Source organism: Neltuma alba, unplaced genomic scaffold (assembly GCF_004799145.2).
Source record: "Neltuma alba isolate B1F8T4 unplaced genomic scaffold, ASM479914v2 tig00006675_pilon, whole genome shotgun sequence".
Taxonomy (NCBI): domain Eukaryota; kingdom Viridiplantae; phylum Streptophyta; class Magnoliopsida; order Fabales; family Fabaceae; genus Neltuma; species Neltuma alba.
In genome coordinates, this window is record NW_021634540.1 from 184679 (window position 1) to 209693 (window position 25015).

General features: G+C 34.1%; 3 protein-coding genes across 3 annotated transcripts; 1 reads left to right on the plus strand and 2 right to left on the minus strand.

Moving 5' to 3' along the window:
• Positions 1-112: 112 nt before the first annotated feature.
• On the minus strand, positions 113-2680 carry LOC114750897 (uncharacterized). Its single transcript, XM_028939536.1, has 3 exons — positions 2319-2680; positions 1225-1786; positions 113-1078 (listed from the first exon to the last, which is right to left on the minus strand). The coding sequence occupies exons 1-3, from the start codon at positions 2678-2680 to the stop codon at positions 113-115; spliced, it is 1890 nt and encodes a 629-aa protein (XP_028795369.1).
• Positions 2681-8184: 5504 nt separating this feature from the next.
• LOC114750903 (uncharacterized) lies at positions 8185-12940 on the plus strand. Its single transcript, XM_028939542.1, has 9 exons — positions 8185-8507; positions 9104-9298; positions 9479-9692; positions 9830-9939; positions 10022-10221; positions 10570-10673; positions 11376-11563; positions 11648-11847; positions 12446-12940. The coding sequence occupies exons 1-9, from the start codon at positions 8282-8284 to the stop codon at positions 12653-12655; spliced, it is 1647 nt and encodes a 548-aa protein (XP_028795375.1). The 5' UTR covers positions 8185-8281; the 3' UTR covers positions 12656-12940.
• Positions 12941-17112: 4172 nt separating this feature from the next.
• LOC114750899 (linoleate 13S-lipoxygenase 3-1, chloroplastic-like) lies at positions 17113-24460 on the minus strand. The gene is made up of 10 exons (XM_028939537.1): positions 24260-24460; positions 24087-24225; positions 22371-22639; positions 20643-20880; positions 19609-19914; positions 19323-19408; positions 19024-19131; positions 18544-18845; positions 17984-18250; positions 17113-17872 (listed from the first exon to the last, which is right to left on the minus strand). Exons 1-10 carry the CDS (start codon positions 24458-24460, stop codon positions 17113-17115), a joined length of 2676 nt encoding a protein of 891 aa, XP_028795370.1.
• Positions 24461-25015: the final 555 nt, after the last annotated feature.

Sequence of the window (25015 nt, forward strand, 5' to 3'; positions counted from 1 at the left end):
ATTCTCAAACGTATAATCATTCAGGTGAGGCATATCAATTGTCACCACTGGAATCATGCTCCGGGCATAGATTTTTTCTTGGGATGAACGTTTGTAACACTCTTCAACATAATCATAAACATTTCCCCCTATGTCTTAATGGCTGCACAAGCATGTGAGCATGGAATCCTAACATTTGCCAAGTTCGACAGCTACATTGGTGTAGGCCAAGGTCCACTCTTTGGTCTCCACGTGATGTGTGCACGCATATTCTTCCCCCTCCATAATTCTCACAGTGCATGTACCTACCGAAATACACATGCTCCAATACTTTTGCGTCTATTTTTGGCCCAACGCAATTACTCCACTTAGTCATTGCTGCATATGATGCATGCATCTTTCTTGCTACTTTCTCCCGGTGCTCATGGATCTTTTTGGCCACGTTATGCTTCCTCTCCCTTACCATCCAAGCATTAAAAGATTCAGCTAAATTAGTTGTTATGTTGTCCCACCTTCTATATGGGAACTTGCTCAATGCCCATCTATCCACATCACCTTGATTGATAACCCACTCATATAACTCATGAGACATGGTTATGAGATCATCCAGCGCATGATCAAACTCATCCGCAAGTCTTGCATAAGCCACTTTATCCAGTACCTTCAATGCATCTTCCTTTGAATTTTCACTTGTCCTTCTCCGACCTCTGTTTAATTTCATATATTCAGAGCTAAAGTTCTCCTTCACATGCCTATAACAGTATGCATGCCTTTCACACCCAAATATTACTTGCACAGCACCAATTATAGAATTATGTCTATCTGACACAATAGTCAGTTGCATTGAACCAACTATTTGTTTAATCTTGTAAAAAAACCACGTCCAATCATCAAGATTCTCTCCCTTCACCACTGCTATTGCAAACGGCAACAGCTCATTATCCGCATCATATGCCGAAACTGACAGTAACGTCCCCTTATATGGACCACTTAAATGAGTACCATCAACATATAATATAGGCCTTGCACCGTTCAAAAAACCCTCAACACATGCACCGTATGCAATGAACACACGCTCAAATCTATTACCAATGGAGGCCTATTTAGCAACCGTTTTGTCATCAGTTTCCTTCAACCTTTCACATACCCATGGTATTAACATATAGGACTGTTCCGGTTTCCCATGTATTTCTTCCATTGCCTTTTCCTTTGCTCTATATGCCTGACAATATGTAAGCCTCACACCATACTCCCTCTCCAACATTTCCTTATCTCAGTGGGCCGTTTTTCAGCATGGTCCCTTATCTCTTCAACTATTACTGATGATGTCAACGCAGCACTCCCACCATAAGTCACAATCAAATTGTCTTGGGCTGAATGAATGTGCTTATTGCAAAATGTAGTCACACGTAATAGATGACTGTTCTTTCCAACAGCATTTGCACATATCTTCCAAGGACACCCTTCTACTTTACACCTCACATTCATCTTCTCCTTACTATTCCTGATATATCTCGCTGCAAACTTCTCTGCAATACTGAACTGGTACACAGCTTCCCTAAAAGCAACAGCATGTGGAACATATTGGCCCACTCCTACAAACACTCCTGCCCATTTCGTACAATTCATCTCGCCTGTCAGTCTTCCCTGACTCTCTAAACCACTACACTTGCTTCTCTGACTTGATCCGCCTCCTTCAAAAGTTAGGCATTCAACTCCATTCTCAACATTCACTGGCTCATGTTCATCACCAATGGTCATTTCAAATGTATTCATGTCTTGTGAAAGTCCAAATAAATTCTCACTCCTGCCACCATAATACCAAGTTAGGACAGCTATATTCAAACGACAGTTTGAATAAAATAACATGTCTACATATCTATCTAAATAACAAGTCCGCATATGGTTATTACAACTTTAGTAACTAAAATAACAAGTCTACATCTACAAACAATTCCTTGCTAAAATAACAAGTCCGTATGTGGTAATTACAACTTGAGTTACTCACATAACAAGTTTCCATATAGAAACTACTGGTTAGTAAAATAACATCTACATATCTAAATAACAAGTCCGTATATGATAATTATAACTTCAATACGTTGAATTACAAGTCTACATATGGAAACCTCTACTTATGTTTAATAACAAGTCTGCATTTCTAAAACACAAGTTTACAAATAGAAATGACATGTCCACTATGTTCAATAACATGCTTGCATTTACTAATTACAATTTAGGACTGCAAACACCATTAGCTTCGTTACAATATTTCTATACGAATTACCTACAATATATTAGTAAATAACAAGATTCAATTGGAAAACATAACCACTTACACGTCTGGATCATTCCTTGCTCTAGGTTCCCTATCATTCCCTTTCCCTCCTACATACACATGACCACTGCTGTTATTATATCTAAACAAGTTGCAGGTATCACCATCATCACAAAGATCAATGAATGTACTCTCATCAAATTTAACTTTATACTTAATCTCATATCCACCACCATCATTGCCTATCCACTGTGAAATTATTGCACACAACTCGTCTACTATTATCCATTCTTTTATACTGGTTACCCTTACACTCCCTCCAATATATTTAACTATCCCTTCACCATTTGCTTCAAAATGTCCACCAATGTGCACGTAACAGAACAACTCCTTCCCACAGCTTCTTCGGTTATTGAAATCCATTTTTCATACTAATCTGCAGCAAAAATTTACGTTTAGTCAGTACGTTAGCTTCACTAATAAATATTTACACATTTATTCCATTGACTCAACCATTTACATACCAAATTAAAAACCAGTGACCTCCTGTCTTCCCAACATCACTTTAGGGCTTCACAACTTCACTTTAGGGCTTGACGACTTCAACACCGAAAATCATGGTATTGTTATTCCCTCATTCCGTGGCAACACCTCAACCTTCACGGTCAAACTAACGGCCATTATCCAACCTACACTTTGCCAAACCACTACACTCTGACCCCTTCCCCATCGCAACCAGCACCGTGCACTACAAATGAGAGATGACCATTCACACTACGAAAACAAAAATATCCCACCTCCAACTAACCACAACCTCCTTCATTGTGATATCTTTCATCTTCAACTACACCTCCCATTCCCTCCCTTCCTCCAGCCTACTCACCCACACAGCAGAGATGAAGATGAAGAATGTGACGATGTGTAACTCTTACGGGGAACAATACAAGAAGGGTTTACTCAATAAGTTACTCGCATTATTGCCAATGTTAGAAGATCCCAATATCACACATACTCGTTCAGCTCATCCTACTCCACCAGCTCTCTCACCACCTATTAAAATCCTGGTCTCTGCCTTCATTAACAGTAATGATGAGTGAGGGGCATTTCAGCCATTTAACACATATTTCATAATTGCAAATTGGGACCGGGTCCTCTGCAGCAATTTCTCAAATTCAGGGTCCCTGATTGCCATTTTATATATTGGGGGGTCTTTATTTGCAATTTTTCCTAAAAAATATTAGAAATGTTTTATAAATAGGATTACAGGAGTATTAATCATAATTATCACATTTTTTTTATGGCAGAGGAAGTACAAGGTCAAACAATAGTCCTGCAAGTAGTATTCACCAAAAGGACACTTTTTTATTAGTTTTAAAAGATTTTAGAATTTTGTGACAAAAAATATTTAAAAAAAATATTTTTCACCCCATTTTATTATACCAAATATGTAGAGATGGATTTTTTTTTTCGGTAGGCAATATGTGGAGAGACTAGAGAAGGATTGAAACTTTTAGCACTAGTATAAATTGATTATGAATATTCCCCTTCTTTCCTTCTTCTTTCTTTCAATTCTTTTGTTTATATATATATATATATATATATATATAAATATATATATGTATTCTTCAAATTTTAAAACCATTTATGTAAAATTTAATTATTTGAAATTTTTATTTGTTTCAAAAAATTTTAAAAACTCAACTAAAATATTTAAAATGTTAAATTTAAAATTGATATAATTTTATATTTGAAAAATCCCATTTAAATTCAAGTGAAATAGCAAAATCCAAATTTAGAAGAATATCCCTGCATATTGTAACATCCTAAGTCTTATCGGGTTTTAATAGCCTCTTTTGGTTTGATTTTGAGGATAGATTAGCAATTTAATCTTGATCTGGGTGTTTGGGTTGAATTTGAGGTATGTTGGAGGAATAGGTGAATGTACCCCTCTCAGGGTATGTTCGCCGCGGCGAAGTTTCGCACCGGGGGTTCTAGGTAGGCTTTGTGTTTCGGGCATGTTTGGCCACGGCGAAGTCATAGGGACGCCACGGTGAAGTTGTCTAGGTGAGCGAGGTTTCCCTCTCGGGAAGGTCTCGCCGCGGCGAATGTTTTCTGGGCGAGCGAGAGTTTCCTCTCGGGAAGCTTTCGCCGCGGCGAAGATTGGAGTTCGCTGCGGCGAAGTCCGGTTTTCAGGCGAGTAATCCCTCTCGGGATTAGTTCGCCGCGGCGAAAGGTCCCGAATCTATATAGTCGCGGGAGGGTTCAGTTGTGCAAAAATTAGAAAATCTGAAGGAGAAGAGAGGAGCTCTGCTAGGGTTTCGAATTTCTGGCTTGGGAAAGACATTTCTAAGGATCCATTACCTCAAGTAAGTGATTTTAACCTCTAATCTACTTTCTTTCTTGGAATTTCTGAGGATTTTTGGTGGAACCCTAGGATTTTCTAAGTTGTGATGGAATTGAGGTTTTTGACCGATTGTTTTGAGTTTAATTGATTGCATTGGGTTAGTTTAAGTATTTAATCGGTGTAGTTTTCTTGGATTTAAAGGATCTTGAGTTTTTGAAGCTAGGGTTTATGGAATTGGATGATTTGGGATTGAGGATGATAATATAGAGGTTGATTCTGAGTTTTGTGAATTGGGTTATGTTAAGGAGGGTTAAATTGGATGTTTAATCGGTTTAGATTGTTGTTAGAACTCCAATTGTTCAAAATAGATGTTTGGGTGTAGAATTCTTATAGTGGGTCCTTGAGGTTATGAATTTTAATTGATGTTTGGAAAGGAATTAAGGTTTTTATGGATTGGTATGACTTTGGAGTGTTGCCTTGATAGATATACCCTTTGAGTTGGATAGAGTTTTGATGGGAGATAGGAATTTTGTGTCCCCAAGTGTTGTTTTGGCCACATTATTAGTTTGAGAGCTAATATATGTTGGTTGTGTGTTTGTGTGCTTGTGTAGACCGGTTGTGAGTCTTGGTGGTGCACGGGGCCACATCGTTAGTTTGTTGTTCCTTGCTCAAGCGAGAGGTAACCACTTTCCAATCTTTAGTACTTGCTTTTGTGGTATTGTGACTAGATTTATGTTTTGTGCTCCAAGTAGTAATTATGTTCAAATTGTATGTTGTGTATAAAAAGGAAAACCGTCTTGTGGGGTTTTGATTGATGATGAATGAAATCTTGAAATTGTGAAGGATATGCCACTGAATGAAGTTACTTATGAAATGTTCAATTACTATTTGATTATGGTTTGAGCATAATGCATGAATTGGGATTTGGTGAGAGTTTTTGATAGTTACTACCACGTGGTAAGGCCTCCATTAATGCATGATGGTTGGCTTAGTACATCCCCCATAGTGAGGGATAGGCCTTTTGGCTCCCTACATCCCCCAGAGTGAGGGATAGGCCCTTTTATGGTTCCTTACGTCCCCTATAGTGAGGGATAGGCCGGCTTCGGCTCCTGAAAATCCCCCAAAGTGAGGGATTTGGTGGATGGGATTGCATCATTGCACTTGCATGAATTGTTGTGGCTATCATTATATATTATTTGTGAATTGCCCCAACTTGACACCTCATGAGCACCTATTTAGTAGTACCTAGTATTGGAAAGGTTGGTTACTGGGACTTTGTCTCACCCCGTGGTTTACAATGTTTTCAGGTGAAGGTTCCGGGCGTGGGCCATCGGGAAGAGACGCAAAGGCTTGAGCTTGGTTAGCTTTAGGCCTCTAGCATTTGTATATGTATGGCTAGTATATATTGCCACATTTAGGACTGCTTTTGAAATATTTGATTACCCGGCCTTGTTGTAAACTGGAGAGAATGTATCTCCTTATTTTGGTTGGCCGGAGGCCATTGATAGTGTCTTATGAAACTCGGGATTATTTTGTTGGGAATCTTTTAGATGGGCTGATGTGATGTGTTTTGTTACCCGGGCCGGAGGCTCGGAGGCCTAGTAGATGTAAATGAATGATTTTAGTTGCATGCAACGGATTACGGGTTGATCTGAGTTTGAAAGTCAATTTCTAAAAATATGAAATTTTCCTTCTACTATGGTAGCTCGTTTTAACAGTTTTCCTTTTCTACCATAGTAGTGATTTTGTGATGAGTTATAATGTTTTGAGGTTAGGGTCTTTACACATATGGGTGTTTGAATTGGCTTAATAGCTTTTTAGAAGTAATTTTATAGGATTCAAAATAAATATAAAAGATTAGTTTTGTCTTGATTTATATGAAAGTATTTTTTAAGTGTTTTTGAGAAATCCCAAAAGAAAAATTGAAAGTAGCTGTAGATTTGATTTCAATTTTAATTGAGATTTTTTTTTGTTCTTCAAATTATACTACCTTCTGTCCTTAATATAAGACCTTGTTTGACTTTTATTTTAATCCTAAATATAAGGCCCCAATCCACTTTGTCTCTAATATTTATGTATTTTTTTCCAAGATAGTCCTTTTAATAATGGTAGTTCTAGCCAATACACTTGATTAGTAAGGATATTTTAGAAAAGATAACACCTATTGATTACAAATAACTAATTTAACTTCTTTCCTTAATCTTCTCAAATTAATCAATTAGCTCTTATAATTAGGACTGGAGGTAGTATTGTTTATCTATATATGTAATTGTTTAACTATATACATATATATATATGTATATATCCTAATCACAACAAATTAAATATTTTTTAAAACTTTGCAGATTCAGTCCTTCAACATTAATCACACAATATAAAGTTAGGAACTAGTTGAAGCATTGAAGTCACATCCTGAGCTAAAAATTCCTATGACGGGTTCTAAATTTAAAAAAGAAATCTTATAAAAGAGTTAAAAAAAAAGAAGAAAAAGAATACCTTTCTTCTTTTAGTAAGTGAATTTTATAATAAAATTTCAATGTATTTTTCTCTAGAAATTTTATATGATATAGATTAAAAGATTATTAACAGATAGTTATCTTTAATTTTAGATATTGATGTAGTTCCAAAAAAAATTTATATTTGTTGATTTTATTTTAGATATTGATGTAGTTCAAAATTTTTTTTTGTATTTGTTGATTATTTGATTGATTTGGATTCAAAAGTATATGAAAACTTATCATCGTTGACTTCAGAAAATTTGCATTACTATGATCTTAATAGAGGTATTTTTTGTTTTTTTTAACAATATTAAAAAATTCCCAATGACTACAAGGCCCTTCGGCTTGACTTAAGAAATTGTTAAAAATATAGATTTGGATTTTGGTATTTTTTTTATTAGATTTAATTGGATTTTCCCTTTATATATCCCGTTCAAAATAAATATTGGAGGGAGAGGGAGAGAGAGACAGCGCGCAATTTGATTGTGAACAATATGTTTTCAAATGTCACGCTGAGTGAGACCGAAACAGCAATATTTGAACTACAAAAAACATTGCTCATATGCGCAGAGTGGCCTATCAATGATGTTCCAATTCTATACACTTCGTTCTCCTAATTCTCGATCCCCTCTTATAAATGTTTCATGAAAATTTGATCTGAGATCATCTTCCAACAGAGTCCTTGACTTCTTCCAGGACCCATATTTACTTGAAATCTATTTTATTCCGCTAAAATCCGTTGATATCCGATCAGAAATCGTAGATTCATTCCCTCGCCAGTGTCTGAAGAACGAGGGAGTTCTTATTATTATTACCCAATTTTTGTTTCGCAATATACCGTATTTTAGTTAATTTGGTTAAGTTTCCTCGACTTGGCTCTTTCAAAAGCGCTAGTTATTTTATTTACTCTGCTTTCATTTCTTGGATTTTGTGTTTCAACCCTCATTGAGAAGAAATCCTAAATTTTAGTTGGGTTTGAGTGAGAGTAACATTGCTGAGTATATCCAGTTGCATGGAACTTTGATTATAGTTTTTTCAGAGATTGGGCTGAATCGCTGAAATGGGCGTGTTGAGTTTATATTTGGGCAGTGAGGGGGCGGCGTATAAGATATATTGAAGAAGGTGTTGAATTTTCTGGGCGCGTAGATGAGAGGGACATATGAAGGGTTTCAGTTACAATGAATGGGGGCTTTTCTGGGTATTCGTTCAAGTTATGGTTCTTTAGATAAAAAGCTACAGAGAAGATTTCCACTTATTCAAACAGCACGAAAGCTTTCCAAGATGGTTAAGGAGAAAGAGAAGCTCTTCGTGTGGTTCATCAAGGTTGCTAAGCGAATGAGCATCGGAATGCTGTTACTCTTTGCCATTTCAGCTGCAATTTTCTTCTGGGTTTTGAACGTTGAAAAAGGTTCACTCCGCTCTCCCCCCCCCCCCCCCCAAAAAAAAATTCTTCTTTCAATTTATCCTTTCTCTTCCTTATTCCTCTATTTAAGCCTAATGTTATTTTGCAGTTGCATAGAGCACAAAGGATGTGTAGTTTGATAAATATCAATTGGATGATTAAAATGACGGTGTAAAGCTAAAAGGAGCTTGGTACTTGAATTCGTCTGGTTAAGTGCCAGTCGTGAAATGCGTGCTAATAATGTGCCAGCTTCTTTGACATATTCTGGATTGAGTGGGGTGCTTTTAACATTATTGTCTAAAAGAGTTTCGCCTATCTGTCTTCTCTTTTCTTTGTAATAGGGTGCCTGGTTGTTGCAGTTCTCATTTGACTTCAATTTTCAGACTGGCAAGTTGTTTTTATTATGATTATTTAGATGGGTAAAAGCGAATGTTGTGCGATTCTTCCATTGATTCAACTTGGCTCACTGGCCATACTGTACTTTAATTCTCTGCGTTGCTGAATGAAGGGGGAAAAAAGAAGAAAAACCTGTTTTGTGATTTACAACTTGATATTGGATTGCTATTTTTATTAGGTAATATTTGGGATATGGCTTGTTTCAGGCGAAGGATCACAGGAAGTAAACAGCGTGCAGAACAAAAATGTTAATGAAAGCATTGTGAACATAACTTCATATATGGCATTGCCTCCTCCTCCCCCTAGCCAATTTCTGGGCTACACTCTTCCTCCTGGGCATCCCTGTAATAGTTTCACACTGCCTCCCCCACCAGCAGATAAAAAACGCACTGGACCACGGCGTAAGTTATTTAAACTATTTTGTACTTAGTTATCTGCCGTAGTATCCTTGATCCCAGCATAAACCAACTAGTTCCTGAAGTTTTTGATATTGAAAACTATATTCTGAGCTTGCTGTACATTTCATATCACTTTATGCTGGTAGTGTTGTTTCTGAATATTTTATCTTCCTTGTGTTTTAGCATGCCCCGTATGTTACCTACCTGTGGAAGAGGCCATAGCACTAATGCCAAAGTTTCCATCACCGTCACCGGTTCTTCAGAATTTGACTTATATCTATGAGGAAAATTTGAGAAGAGATGGAGAATTTGGTGGTTCTGACTTTGGTGGATATCCTACTTTGAAGCAGAGAACTTATTCTCAAACTATACAACCGTCAATGAATATTCACTGCGGGTATGTTCTAGTTTTTGTTGGATATTTAACTGGAATATTCATATTTTTTATAGGTACAACATGTCTTTGGCCAGTATTAAGACATATTTATCCTGTACTAATGCTCACATCTGTTCATTCTCTATCCCATTAATCAGATTTGTTCGTGGAATCAAACCTGGCCGCAACACAGGATACGATATGGATGAGGATGACCTTCTGTATATGGAGCAGTGTACTGGCATAGTTGTTGCATCTTGCATATTTGGTCTGTGTCTTGTCATGCCAGTCTTGTATTTTCTCACTTGTTTAGGCATTTAATTTACTAATAAATTTAAAATGTTCTTCAGGAAATTTTGATGAGATAAATGAGCCATCAAATATAAGTGAATATTCGAAGAAGACTGTATGCTTCCTTATGTTCATAGATGAAGAAACAGAAAAATATCAGAGAAGTTCTGGCAGGCTGGATAGCAGCAAGAAAATTGGGTTATGGAGAATTATTGTTGCACGTAATCCTCCTTACACTGATGGTAGACGTACTGGGAAGGTCAGAATACATAAACTTGGCCAGCTTCATTGATTCTCTAAATATGTATGTTTTTCCATGTGATCTGATTGGTATTTTAGAGAACTATTGTATTTGGCAGCATTTTTTCTTCAGTTTAGATTGGAGGAGGTATACTGATCAGCCTTCAATACATGGACGAAAAAGAAGCTCTGATTAGTAGTAGATCTAATATTGGCTAGATGCTTTTGTGAGATCTAAGCATTATAATGATTTTAATCTTATCTTTGTTGATTGAGATAACATAGATTTTGGTTGAACACGTGTTTGTTTTTCTTAGCATAGATCTTTTCTTGATCTTCTCTGTACTATTTTACATCTTTTGCACAGATTCCAAAGCTTCTGATACATAGAATGGCTCCAAATGCCCGCTATTCTATATGGCTTGATGGAAAGCTTGAGCTTGTTGTTGATCCATATCAAATTCTTGAAAGGTATATCTCAATATGCCTCTGAGATTAAATATCCATGCACATCTAATATTTGCTTATTTTGGGCGTAATTTGCTTTCAGCTTCCTTCATATATCAGGATAGTTGTACTCATCTGGATCTGGCATAATGGATTATCAAATCATTGTCTTGGAATGGATTTATTAGATCCCTTCATTCCTCAATCTAGGAATTTATCCCTATTCTCACTACTGATCACGGTTCAATTTGTTTCCCAAAAACAAGAACCTGATGTGTGCTTGTATTTGGTGAAATTCTGGCTTGATTTGTTACCATTATCTCTTCAAATGTATCTCCTCTGGTCCTCTAGTCCTTAAATTAGTTGATTTAGTTATTTATAGAACATATATGTTGATTTTTCTAAAATACTTTCTTTAGTCAGCATCTTACTTGGAATTACTTCTTGATAGAAATTTTCTTGATATATGCAATCAGTAGAGATGGTTCAGGTAAAAAAAAGTATAAATTTGGAAGCCAAAGTAGATTAACATACTAACTCTTACATCTAAGACCAGAGAAAATACTAATTATGGGGTCAAATTCATTTCCCATGGGACTAGAAAACTGCTGGAAATTGTTAGTTTGCATTCAGAGTTAAAGCTTGCCGGGGGGTGCTGTTATTCTTGCTCTGTCTTGCCAGAATGCTTGTTTTGGAACCTTTAACTACTTTGCTTAAATTTTTCAGGTTTTTGTGGAGAAAGAATGCAACTTTCGCAATATCTAGACATTATAAGCGGTTTGATGTATTTGTTGAAGCTGAGGCAAATAAAGCTGCTGGAAAGTACGACAATGCCTCAATTGACATTCAGATTGAGTTTTATAAGAATGAGGGATTGACCCCATATACAGAGGACAAATATCCTATCATAAGTGGTATGCAAAATTTTCGTATTGGGTTAAACGCATATATTTTCTTGATTTACATTTTTATTCTTAGTCTTCATGGTTGATTTGCAGATGTTCCCGAAGGATGCGTAATTGTCCGAGAGCTTATTCCTATTAGCAACCTCTTCACTTGTCTATGGTTCAATGAAGTTGATCGATTTACGTCAAGGGACCAGATAAGCTTTTCCACCATAAGGGACAAAATTCGGTCTCAGGTGGATTTCCATTTTAACATGTTCTTGGATTGTGAAAGACGCAATTTTGTAGTTCAGGTAATTTATTATCTCATCGTGTTTTTTTTCGAAGTCACAATCACTGAAGTAAAGGAAAAGCTTTATACTATAGTGAGTGTGCAACTCTCTCTCTCTATATATACTCTTCTAGTTCTATTTATAAATCACTTCTAGCATGTTTCACACAGACTAATAAAAACTTTAAATTTCATTAACTCTCATTTAAAATTTAACAACCTTTTTCCTTTATGTCTATTTAATGTCTATTATACTTTACGTAAATAAAGTTAAGACAATAATAAATGAATGATAAAATTATAGATTTATACAAAAAATTTCTCTTAGTGTCTTATAAATAGAACCAAAAGATTATGAGTACACGATTGATAAGCAATCCAATGAAATATCCTCTCAAACATCCATATTATTCAATGTGGGACTTAGCATCCCATATTACCAAATCTCTATCAATTACTGACTAATACAGATTTGATTGCTGTACAATTTAATGTTAAAGAATCCAAAACTCATAGAAATACCTATTGAACCTTACTGTGACCAAGCTTGGTGGTGGCTGTATATTGCTTGTTCTCTTGCGTTGAACTTACTGTAACAGAATCTTTTTATGTGCTCATAGAAATACCATCGGGATGTAATGGAGCGCATCATAGCTCTGCGTCCTCCTCCATCTGAGCCCCTATCTCCGCCTCCGCCTTCACCTCCACCACCATTGCCGATAAGTCCGCCTCTGGTGGGAGATCCTGGACAACCATGGAGAGATTGGAGGTCGGCCTCTATGTACAACCGCAAAGCTTTTCCGGGCAATGGAGATAATGGTGCAAATTAAAAGTTGTGTTTGGGTAATCATATTCTTTTTTTTCAGTTGACCTACGAACATTATTCATCGTTGAGCTGGAGGAATATATGCAGGAAGGATGTGTTAAATTGTTTTTGGATATAGATACTCAGTTGTTCTTTTCACTTTGCTAATTGTTCATGTTTATTCATATTTTTGTTGTATATATAGTAAAATTTTCAATAATTATTTTATATTGATTTTATTCTTCCATTGTAGAAAAAAATGTATTTGTTGTCATTTCATTTGTATTCTAGGAAAGCCATGTATCTGTTCTCTCATATTAATAAAGTGACTTAACAAGCTTTATGGAAGTTTGATTAACGGGTGGAGGTTTGATTTTGCTCGGCAAGTTTTTACATGGGAGCTGAGGATATTTATTAGTCTTTTTATGATCAATATCTTCTCAGAAGTGTTAGGTGCAAAATCACCCTAACTACTAAAAGTCAACGTTGATCATTAATATTTTTAATGGTTAGGGGTAAGATTGCTCTCTTTTAAAAATTTCAGGGTGATATTGATTCTAAAGGGGGGAAAAAACTTTTGAATACCAACAGTTTTTAATTGAAAACTTTTGGAGTAAAATTGCACATTAAATCTTGATTAATTTATCTTTTGAATACATGTTTAGTGTTTTATTTATATTGTTTAATATTAAATAGAAAATTTCAAAAGGGTTATTAGTAGTTGATAATAATTAAAAAATTATTGTAAGAATTTTGGACAAATGACACTGGAAGGCAATAGACAGAAGCTCACCGTATATTCAATTAAAATCACTCCAAGCTGTTCTCCCCCCCCCCCCCCCCCCCAAAAAAAAAAAACTAAGCGTGTTTAATATTCAAGGGCTTTCATGTTTCATCCATTAGGTAAGAAAATGACAAAGCATTACGGCTTCAAAGAGTTTTATGAAAGCTAAATTAAAATGGAGATGAAATGAAGATAAATGGTGGTTCTTAACAATGAAAATTTAAATTCACATATAACAAATATATTTTGAATTACAAAATAAACTGATATACTCCTCCGGTCCTAATTATAAGACCCAATTGACTTATTTGAGGAGATTAAGGAAGTAAGTTAAGTTAGTTATTTATAATAAATAAGTGTTGTTATTCCTAAAATATCCTTGCTAATTAAGTATATTGGCTAAAACTATCATTATTAGAAGGATTATCTTGGGAAAAAATGCATAAATATAAGAGAGAAAATGAATTGGGTCTTATAATTAGGACTAAATAAAAAGTCAAATTGAGTCTTATAATAAGGACCGGAGGAGTACTTGTGGAGTTGACATTATTAAAGGCGGCGTCGTTGTTGTTGATCTCAAGATCAAACATTTACCGTTGAGATGGGAAGCCAGAGAAATGATTTCTCCAAAAATCTTGTTATATATTTTATTAAAATCAATTTCTCTTATTCATTAATAATAATTAAACAATTAAATAAGATAAGAATATTAATAACTTTTTTATGAAAATTAAAAAAACAAATAATAATTGCATTACTGTAATACATCATAGAAATCCAAAATGGACAACTTGATTTGTATGAACACCTTCAATTATAATTATAGGAGTTTTGGAATTTGAATAATCCAATAATGATTTGATCATGATATAATTAATAACTCATAATACAGAACACTTAAATTAAATCTTATAATAATGTCATTAACTTAATTGATTTTGTATAATAAAATTATTTATTATAATCTATTTAAATCATTTAATTTTTCATATAGATTAATTAAATTTTATTATGATAATTATTTTTTAGTAATTAGATTTTTTTTCCATTATTTGTAAATGGTTTTCCTCGAATATATAAAAAACAGATAGGTATAATATAATATAATATAATATACATAATACTTAATCAATGTTAGTTTAAAATAAAAATTAAATTTAAAAATTAGCAAAACAATTATATTTATAAAAAATATTTAAGATTTGAAATTTTTTTATTTTGAAATTAATATTATATTTAAAATAATTTTTGTAGGAATAAAAATTATAAAATAAACAATAATATAAATAAATAAAAATCATATTGTCATATTAATAATTAAACTTAAAATGATATATAATTTATGTTTAGCTTGTAATAGTATTATATATGTCCTAAGATTGAAGATTTATTGTAGCTCAATTGATAAAAACTTAAGCGCGGATAAATGAGGTCAAGGCACTACTACAAAAAAGACTTTTCACGATACTAATTTACGGCAGTCATTAGAAAAAACACTGTAAAAAACATGAAGATGGTATTTTTGTAATTATAAGGAATGAAATTTTACTTTTCATGGCGGTTATTTAAAAAACCGCCCTGAAAAGTATTTTTAACAGCAGTTTTTAAGAAAATCGTCGTAAATAAATACTTTTAACAGTGATTTTTTAAATAACTGCCTCAAAAAGTCTATCAGAATTTTAAAACTCTGTCTATCACACGATAGTTTTCACTTTTCAGAGTTAGAGCTCATAGTCCCCCATTACCTCCCCACTCGATTTTCTCCCTCCTCCTACTTTTGCTAGCGTTTATCCTTTGCTTCTATCATCTCCGCCACGTTCTTCCATCACTGTCACTGCTATTGTTGTCATCGCTGTCGCTGTTGTCGTTGCCTCATCCTCATCCTCATCCTCTTTACTCTTATTTGTCAGTTTTTCACCCTTTCTCCTCCATTCTTTCCATGGGTTTATAGTTTTTGTAGTTTGACAGCTTAAAATTCATGAATTTTATCAGATTTGAGTTTTTGATTTTACTTTTATTAAATCTTAATAGTTTCGATTTGGTGGTGGAAGGCGAGGCAAAATGGCGCTATTATGGTGGAAAAGAATCTACGTTGGTTTCATCAAAATGCTTTTAACTAGTAAGAGGTTATTGGTTAATTGATTCTCAAACCCCTTCCTTTGGGGTTTTGTTCTTCCATTCCATCATGATCAATAGGATGAAAGTAAACTAAAACCAAAAAAAACTTTTCACGGCGGTTATTTATATAACTGCCGTGGAAAGTCACATACCACAACAGTCTTTCAACCACCATGAAATCCTTTATATTTTACGTCGATAGCATATACGTCGCTCTTAAAACCACCGTGAAAAACTCATTTTAACTGTCATTAAATATCTTTTTTTGTAGTCGTGAGGGTTTGAATCTTGGAAAAGTCACATTCGACAAATTTTCCATGGCTCAAATTCTTGACCTCGTGTGTGCTCGTTTAAGTCTTTATCAGTTCAACTGCAATAAATCTACAATTTTTTAACACAAAATTATACATATACATAATTTTAATTTTAATTATTAACAGAAGAAAATAATTTTTGCTCTTTATTATAAATTAAATAAATGACATGCAAGCTAATAGTTAAAAATGCTGGAGCACCACATCAACATAAAGTTCGTGAAAGATGGAGATTTAACTGGCAACATTATTTGATGTTAGAAAAGGATGAGATTTCTACGTTCTTAATACTTCAAGGATAATATTAACATTAAAAAACTTCTAAATACGCACAACTTTTTTGTGAAAACTTTTGAGAGAAAAATAACCCTTGTCCCTTTCTAGAGAAATGGTTTAATCACTACAAAAAAAGGACGATGACCTTATTGTCGTTGTTGAAAGCCGCCGTTCAAAGTGTCTTTCAGTGGTGACTTTTTTGTCGTCCCTAAAAGTGATGTCTAAGAAAAATTAGCTGTAATGATGCCACGTCATCACCGCTGATGCCACGTCATCACTGGCTGCCTCCACCTCATCACTGTCCGTCACCACATCATCACTGACCGAACACCATGTCATCACTAGCCACCTCCATGTCATCGTCAGCCACCTCCATGTCGTTGTCACATCACCATTCTCATGCCACGTCACTGTCCAAATATTTTCACCTTAAATGTGCTTATTTAAGGTTTGAACTCGTGACCACCTCTTTTCTTGTCCAATCTACTTGCTGTTGAGCTGGATTGAATTTGTTTATTATTATTGTAAAATAAAATATATATTATTAGATTATACCTTCAGCGGTGACATTAGAAAGTCACCGCTAAAAGTTAGACCTTTAGCGGCAACTTTCTGAAAGTTGAACCTTCAGTGGCGCCACTAATAGTCACTGCTGAAACTTTAATTTTTTGTTGCCGCAGAAAGTGGACTTTCAGCAGTGAAGTTTTTTTTTTTTTTTTGGGTAGTGAATGGACCTTTTGGGCTTCAAATCAATTAATATGAATTATTATTTGATACATACACTTGATATAACAGGTTTATGTAAATTAAACAAAATAATTATGTACTCAATTTTGATATATAATATGTTATAAAATGAATAGGTAGCCTCACTATTCATAAATTATGTGCAAGGTTATTGCTTTGGCGACAACTTTCAATGGCTTGAGAATCTGCCTAGTTTTAATACAATTCAAAAGAGATGCATGTAATTTATCTTAATTTCAGCAATCACACTGTTATACTCTTGGGCACTCCTCTTCCAGTGGTCCCAGGTCCTGAACTTGGAATGAGCAACTCATATGGTGAAACTCCAGCACCACATCTGTTTCTTAGCTTTGGATCACTATTTCTTCTCTCAATCTCTTTCTCAATACTTCTTATCTCCATTGAAAACTCATAAAATGCATTGACTATCTCAGGATCCCCCACCCAACTTGACAAATCATTTCTATCTCCAATGTACTCTTCATCCGGTGAATGTGCAGAAATTATATCAATCACAGCCATGAACTTTGTTGCCTGAAATAAACTTGGTAAAGATGACACAAAGTACTTCTTTGGGTTCGTCACAAAACTTGCATAGTCCTTAGGATCATTCTCACTGGGAATCAATCTTCTCATTAATGGTGGACGAGTTGGAACATAACCTCCAAATGGGTATTGTCCAAAGTTCAATGCAGCATGTTGTGCTGATACGATCCAAATCATTGTGGAAAGTATGAACATAAGATCGTCAGGAGTTTCAAGTTTTGGCCACCAAGGAGCATCTTTAAGATCAGCATGCCCTAGATTTATGGATTCTCTGTACCATGATTGGAGCTCGTGATCTAAAAAAATTGCTTTTGAATCTTTATAGTAATAGTCTACATATGTTCGAACCAACTTCTCTATGCTCGACCATATCAAAAGTCCATCAGATGCATATGGATAGTCTTCAATAAGTAGCCTAACTCCATGTGGTTGGCTTGCATCAGGAACTGCCACACCTCTGAATATAAAGATGAAATTGTTCATATAGTGTCTACAAAAGGAAATCCATAAATATTTCATGATATTTGGTCTATTTAATTTCATGAGACAATTCATAGTTGATCATTACCTTCTAATAAGATCAGCTGGAAGAGGCTCAAGGTCAAAGCGCCACCAATCTCTATAAGCAGCACAACTAATTTGCATGCAATATTTGCCAGGAGTGAAGTCTGATTCAATTATGCCTCCTGCATTGATGAGCGTCTCACGAGCCATTGCATTTATCTTCAAAGTGTATCTCATGTGAGGATGCAAAAGCTTGAACACTGGATGCATCACACTCAATTGCCTGTGTGTGGCTATTATGAATGGTTCCATGCATGCATGTGTCCGCAGCCTAAATTTATAGGCGGGACTTGTTAGAAAGCCTATACAGACTAGTTCGGAAGACTCTATTCAAATCTAAAATTGGGTTTTGCAAATGGAACCAAAAGTTACTTTCAGAAAACTAGGTTTTTTAAACAAAAACCGGTTTTGGAATTTGGCATACTTCAAATTATAAGAAGCCAGTTGTTCACAAGCCATGAAATTGTGCAACTTATTGTTTTAGACTTTGTATTGATAGATGATTTAAGATCCCTTCTAAGTTATTATTTTTTGAAGGAAGACAAACATATATAAATTGCATACCAATGGTGCACAAGCTGATGAGCACCAGCATCGTTAGAGCAAACATGGGCTTTGGCAAGCTGCCATAACCAGTTGGAGGTGGCGTCCATTGGAGGTGTGAGGACCCGCTTTGAAGGAGTATTTAGATCCTTTGATGGAAGAGTAAGCTCAACGGCTATGGGTTTCAAAGTGCCCACTTGTGTTAGAAAGAAAAGTGTGCGCGTTGCGTAAGTTTTGCGATCCTCAAGAGCAGTTATACGATCCAAGAACGGAAGGTAAAAATCATGGTAATCCAATATGAACAACTTGTTCTCATTGAATGCCTGAAATTTCAAAAAGATTTTTTTCCATATATTTTTACTTATATCTTATCAATTAGTCAGTTCGATTGGTCAGCCAACAAATTAACCTTAATATATGGTTTAAAGCTTCTCAATATTGTAAATTCGTGTTGAGTGAAAACATTTCGGATAAATTTACACCTTAATCCTAGATAAATACCTGTTGGAGGTTCATGCCCTCAAGATGATCTTTGATGTGTTCTTCCTCGAGTGCTGATTCTAGTGGACCATAGATAGAGGGATCTAGCTTGCTTTTAGGTGGAAATTCCTATTGAAAAAATGACAGTTAATTAGGAAAGCAAATAACATTCGAATTCTAATAACAAAAGTGGATCCGAGTTGATGCAACATGTAATTTTAGTTAACAGTAATTTTATGTGAAGATATCAAACTATTAACATTAAAAATACTTTCAATTTGGATGAGGAGAATGAAAGTAGGTGTTTATTATATAGTTACCTTGAGTATTTCAATGCTCAGAGGGTTTATACCAGCAAGCATTTGGCGCGCAAATTCATCATCTCGTAAGAAATAAGACATGCTTCCTGAAAAATATAAACCTCCTTTTAAGTATCATTTAATATCTATATAACAAGATGTTACAATAAAAGTCAACCTAAAAGATTGATTTAATAACAGTTTGTTTTTCACAAAATTTTCTGAAAAATGATTTGTGATTATGGATTCAAACAATTGCAGTTAATATTATATATATATATATATATATATCAAGTACTTTACTTACTTGGAGATATCTTTGGAGGGTCGAATTTGAGAAATTCATCAATGATGGCTTGCAAATTATTGAAAATCTTGGGCAGTGATTTTTCGGACTTCATCATTCCAAAATTTGATGGTTCTTTAAAGATGTTGTCAATTTCCGAGACTTCGTCACTGCCAGAAATGTTATCTAACAAAGATGGAACAATATTCCTGAGCCTTCCTTTGAATTTTCCTTTGTCAACGGTTTCTTTCGTTGAATCCTCCAATTCCTCATCCCTTGGAACATATATTGATTCGAACTCAGGCAGCCTTGATTCTGCTGTCTCGTCTGTTCATACAATTTGCATTAAACTAGTTAAGATAATACTACTTCCGATTCTAAATATAAGAGTTAGTTGATTAACTTGAGAAGATTAAAGAAATAAGTTAAGTTAGTTAGTTATAATAAATAGATATTGTCTTTCCTAAAATATCCTTGCTAATTAAGTGTATTAGCTAGAATTACTATTATTAGAACGACTACCTTGAGAAAAAATATATAAATATGATAGACAAAATAGATTGGGGTCTTATATTTATGATCAAAATAAAAGTCAAATAAGATCTTATATTAAGGACTGAAGGTAGTAGTTCATGTATTAATGGTCTAACCGTGATTAAATCAGAGTCAACCAAATCACGTTTAAAATAACATAATTTAGTTAAAATATACCCAAAAAAAATTTATATATAATACCAAAAACGTAAAATTTAATAAAAAAATCATCAATCCACAAGTAAGTAAATGATAATCACATATAATCAAACTTTCGACTATAAAATATAGAAATCCGATCTACTTTTTAATCTCACCTACTTTTTAATCTCACTTTGGGCTCACCAAAGGCAGAAAAAATATAAAATTAATCTCAGTCAACCCATTCAAAACTTTTGACGGTATCGATTAGAGGATCGATTTCGCCAATTCATTAGTCTAACCAATTATTGGAATTGGGTTTTACAAAACTAGAATTCTATATGTTTATAACTATAGATCAATTGGTGCACAAGGCTTACCCGTGGCAGTAGATGGACGACCAGTACGACATCTTCTAGGATGAGGGTTAGTGAGGCCACCAAGTGTTGGTCTTTTATATTCTTCTCCTTTGTCAGGATCACCCAAATCATTATAGACATCATAATCATATATGTTTTCAGAATGAATCCTCATTCCTTTGCCATCACCTCTTATCTCCTTCAGTTCTTGTTCTCTTAGGCCCTTTAGTCCTTTTGGTGTCTCACATGGTAAATATGCCTGTTAAATTAAGTTTATGATGATCATGAATATTAGTTTGATCTTCTAAAGCATTCGATTTTGAAATTTACATGTTTCTATACAAAAATGACCCTTTAACAATTATACTATAGTTTGTTAAAAAAAAAATTACAGTACTTAATATAAAACCTAACAACCTAATTTACTAACTTGGGGAGATTAAATAGGATAAATAAATTACTTTAAAGTCTTTATATTTATTGTTTTTCTCTAAATTAATTTGCTTGACTTATAATCTAATATATTCCTTCCGATTCTTATTATAAGCTTTAAATAACTAATTCGCAGATAACGAATGTGTGGGAAAATGTAATAAGAGAGACATGGTTTTGTTTCCAAATATGCCTTGCAATAAATAAGAAAAAGAATGAAAGAGAATGTGTGGAGAAATGTAATAAGAGAGATTATGCCAAAAGAAAGAGAATTAGTATTTAAGCATAAAATTGAAAAAGTACTTTAAATGTTAAGACAAACATTAAATTGAAACTTATAAAATAAACCACACCTCTCTTCAAATTTAAAGCTTACAAATAAGACCAGAGGGAGTATAATTTAATAATACACATAAGCATTTAAGAAAGATCATGTAATAAATACATTTATTTTAACTTCGTTAACTTTTCTAAATTAGTGAATTGGATTTTATATTAAAAATTGGAGGTAGTAATATTTATCCTCGACTAATACATGACCTCCGGAGCTTTGCGATACTTTATTGTTTTCATTATATTTTGTGTTTAAAAAAAAAAACAAAAACATGACCTTTGGCAGCTAATTTTGTCATTTATGGTTAAACAATTATATATTTATTTTCATGGGGCCTCCAATTACACTTTCTTTTTCTCCTTGTCCTTTATACAAAAGGACAATCATAGAACGATAAGCATTACACGTACGCAAGCATCCTTGATATATTTTTCAAACTTTTATGCTTGTCAACTTATTTCCACCCATTTCCTTTACTTTTTGAGAAAAAAATTACCCATAAGTTCCAATAAATAAAATTCAACCCAAATAGGTACTTGTTGATATTCTTAAGACTGGCCTATTAGTATTAAACAAAATTGGCAATCCATTTGTATTTATTTTTCTTACTTAGAACCTATAACTATTTTTCTTCTGAAAATAAGAACCAGAAGAATATATCTCAAATTCATCAGACAAATGGTGAGTGAGGATTTGAAAAGTATAATATATTTATTATCTTATTTTCCAAATTATTACTCTTTTCATCACATTTCTAGCTTATTCTCTCTCCTATGCTCTCTCACCCTCATAATAAATAAGAGTATTTTTGAGGGAAAAAAGTCACAATTTTTATGTAGTTATTGTCTTTAATTAATTTCAACTAATTTTTTGATCCGCATAATTTGATCAAATGTTTGTTATAAAAAGGAAGTATATCTCAAATTCATCATAGAAATGGCCAGTGAGGATTCTGAAAGTATAATATCAGTAGCAAAATATACCTTGTTTGTGAAGAATACAGTCTTGTGAGGTAGAATGGTATTTGGCTGAATCCAGGACTTGCAAGCAAAATGAACACATCTTTCGATGGTTATGCTTTCAAGGAAGAACTCACTTTCATAATTGTTAATGATGGTGACTGCCCCAGGAATCCCAAATCCTGAGTCAACCTCAAATTCCACTTTGTAGGTCCCACACTCTTCAGCTCCAAATCTACGTTCCTTGGACCATTCCAATACAGCTTCCTTGCTCAGCCTTGGTTCCAAACTCCCTTCGATTATGAAATTGAGTTGAAAAAAATTAAATATGATAACGATGTTCTGGTAAAAAATTTTCAAGTGCAATAACGAAACAGATTGTTCTACTTATTGCTTCCTTGCCTCCTAACAAATTGGCATGCCCCGTTCAATATGCATGTTAAAAACAAAATGTTAATTATACAGTGAGAAGAAAGAAGAAAAACACAAAAATACCCCTTAAATATGCAAACCTTGATTCCGATCAAGATATAACCTAAAAACTATTGTGAAAGCTCCAAGGACTGGTCTATAATTAAATTCTGTATTGAAATGATCTAAATGTTCTTTTTTTGAAATATGAAAAGTGAAAATAAAATGAAATGGCAACAACACTTTAATAAGTTTAACTTATCAAATGACAACAACAATAAGGCGGTATTGAATCTCAATGGCAATAATAATTTAACAAGTAACAACTTTAACCTATCGAATGATAATAACAATTAGCTAGTGACAACTAGTTCCACTAAGGATGCGCAATGAGGTCATTTCACAAAAAGAAAAACTTAATTTCAAAATAATTCCTAATTGAGGAATTAATCCATTTTGAGGAATGATTTTAAAATTCTGACATTTTGATGGTCCATATATGTATATATCATATATATATAAATATAGTAAATTATTATGACTTTTGGTGAGATGGAGCAGGGGTCCGCATCCTGCGCTCATCAAGCTAGTGAGCACGGAGTGCTCTATGTTTTGCGTGCTGAGCACTAACGAGGGACCTTTGATTTTTTTTTTTTCCTTTTTCATTTCACTTTCCCCCCTTCTTTCTCGTTTTAAAGAAAATTATATGTGTTAGAACTTTTTTTGGGTTAAGGTTTATCAAGCATCTTAAAATATTTCTCTGAGCATATTTAGTATCTTAAAATATTTTATGATTTATCTAGAACGTTAAAGTATTTTCTTAGACGCTTTCAGTATATTAAAGTATTTTGTGGTGGAATTTTATCTTTAAAGTATTTTTTAAGTTAATTTTTTATCACTCATTTTTCACGCTTTCAACACTCAACTTCCATATTTTTAGTACTCATCTTTTAATAGTTTTAATAATTAATTTTGCAAATTCTCTCATGGTCATCTGAAATATCTTTTTAGACGTAACTTTCATATTTTCAACTCTAATCTTCAATTATTTTCAGTACTGAAAACATAAAAGATAATCAACTTCACTAGATGGACTTTTTGGAAGGTAATAGCGAAGTTAAAATCACTCTTGAAAATACTTTAAAAGCAAAATATCAATGCTCATTGCCCAGCACTCAAAAACGTTGTGTTTTGAGTGCAGAGCAAGGAATGCGGTGGCGATGGAGAAGGAGACACTGTGTTATGGTGAAAGAAGATTAGTGAAACCAATTGACCCCCCCGCGGGGGGGATCCTTCTTTAATTTGGTGAAAATATGATAGAGAACTTACTGTGATCAAGTTCGGTGCTAACGAGCTGCATAATAACAGCACCTTTGCTCCGACGTTGAGGCCTGAAATTGTTGATTACGTTCTTCACCGTTTCTCTGGCATCCGCCTTATGCTGTCTCACAGAAACCATAGCCACCAGCTTCACTCACATTCGTCCTCACAAGCTTCTCAACCAACGCAAACTTCACAGGCTTTAAGTCCTTGCTCAGAGCCGCCGTTATAAACGGCGTTCGCTTCACCGTCGTCATCATCGTCTTCTTCCTCAGCCTAAGTTTTTCACTTTTCCTTCCTAGAGAAAACATCACCTCCAATTCCTGAATGGAATTGTGGTGGAGAGGAAGAACACGATCAACACGAAAGGAGTTCAAAAGCATTTTCACGTGCTTTCTTCTTCTTCTTCTTCTTCTTCTTCTTCTTCTTCTCTCTTACGCGCTTTGGTCTCAAGAACAACAATTACATGCATGTATATATAGTGTTATTCCGGGCCGGCTCAGTAAGTTAAGGAAGCTCGCACTATAGTTCCAAATTCCAATGAATAGTGGAAATATAAATAAAAAGTCCAAAAATATATCACTTTCGCCTTGCCACTTTAAGAAAGTCTACAATATCCTACTACCATATTAAGCTTTTCGAGTGATCAGCTTTAATTAAATTGATAAAAACGTGTTGTTTGTGTGTGTGTGTGTGTCTGTCTGTCTGTCTGTCTTTGTGTGGCTCGCCGCATCTTTAACGCAATCATACAGTAAAATGTTCAAATAGGATTATTTACAAAAAAGTGATATACTACTTCCTATTCTTAATATAAGAATTAGTTTGACCTTTAATTTGGTCTTAAATATAAGATCTTAATCTATTTTTATCTCTAATATTTATTCAAACATGATTATTTACATTGAAAAACTCACACTTAAGGGGGTGTTTGGATGAAA

Excerpts from the sequence above, each read along its gene's own strand:
- LOC114750897 (XM_028939536.1), bottom strand. The coding sequence starts at position 2,680 with ATGGATTTCAATAACCGAAGAAGCTGTGGGAAGGAGTTGTTCTGTTAC. Across the intron at positions 1,787-2,318 it reads GCAAGGAATGATCCAGACGT|GAGTGAGAATTTATTTGGAC; the intron begins GTAAGTGGTTAT and ends TTATGGTGGCAG. Across the intron at positions 1,079-1,224 it reads AATGTTGGAGAGGGAGTATG|GCCTCCATTGGTAATAGATT; the intron begins GTGTGAGGCTTA and ends GTTGCTAAATAG.
- LOC114750903 (XM_028939542.1), top strand. The coding sequence starts at position 8,282 with ATGGGGGCTTTTCTGGGTATTCGTTCAAGTTATGGTTCTTTAGATAAA. Across the intron at positions 10,674-11,375 it reads CCATATCAAATTCTTGAAAG|GTTTTTGTGGAGAAAGAATG; the intron begins GTATATCTCAAT and ends TAAATTTTTCAG. Across the intron at positions 11,564-11,647 it reads CAAATATCCTATCATAAGTG|ATGTTCCCGAAGGATGCGTA; the intron begins GTATGCAAAATT and ends GTTGATTTGCAG.
- LOC114750899 (XM_028939537.1), bottom strand. The coding sequence starts at position 24,460 with ATGCTTTTGAACTCCTTTCGTGTTGATCGTGTTCTTCCTCTCCACCAC. Across the intron at positions 24,226-24,259 it reads AGCCTGTGAAGTTTGCGTTG|CTGGTGGCTATGGTTTCTGT; the intron begins GTTGAGAAGCTT and ends ATGTGAGTGAAG. Across the intron at positions 19,915-20,642 it reads TCGTCCATCTACTGCCACGG|ACGAGACAGCAGAATCAAGG; the intron begins GTAAGCCTTGTG and ends TTGTATGAACAG.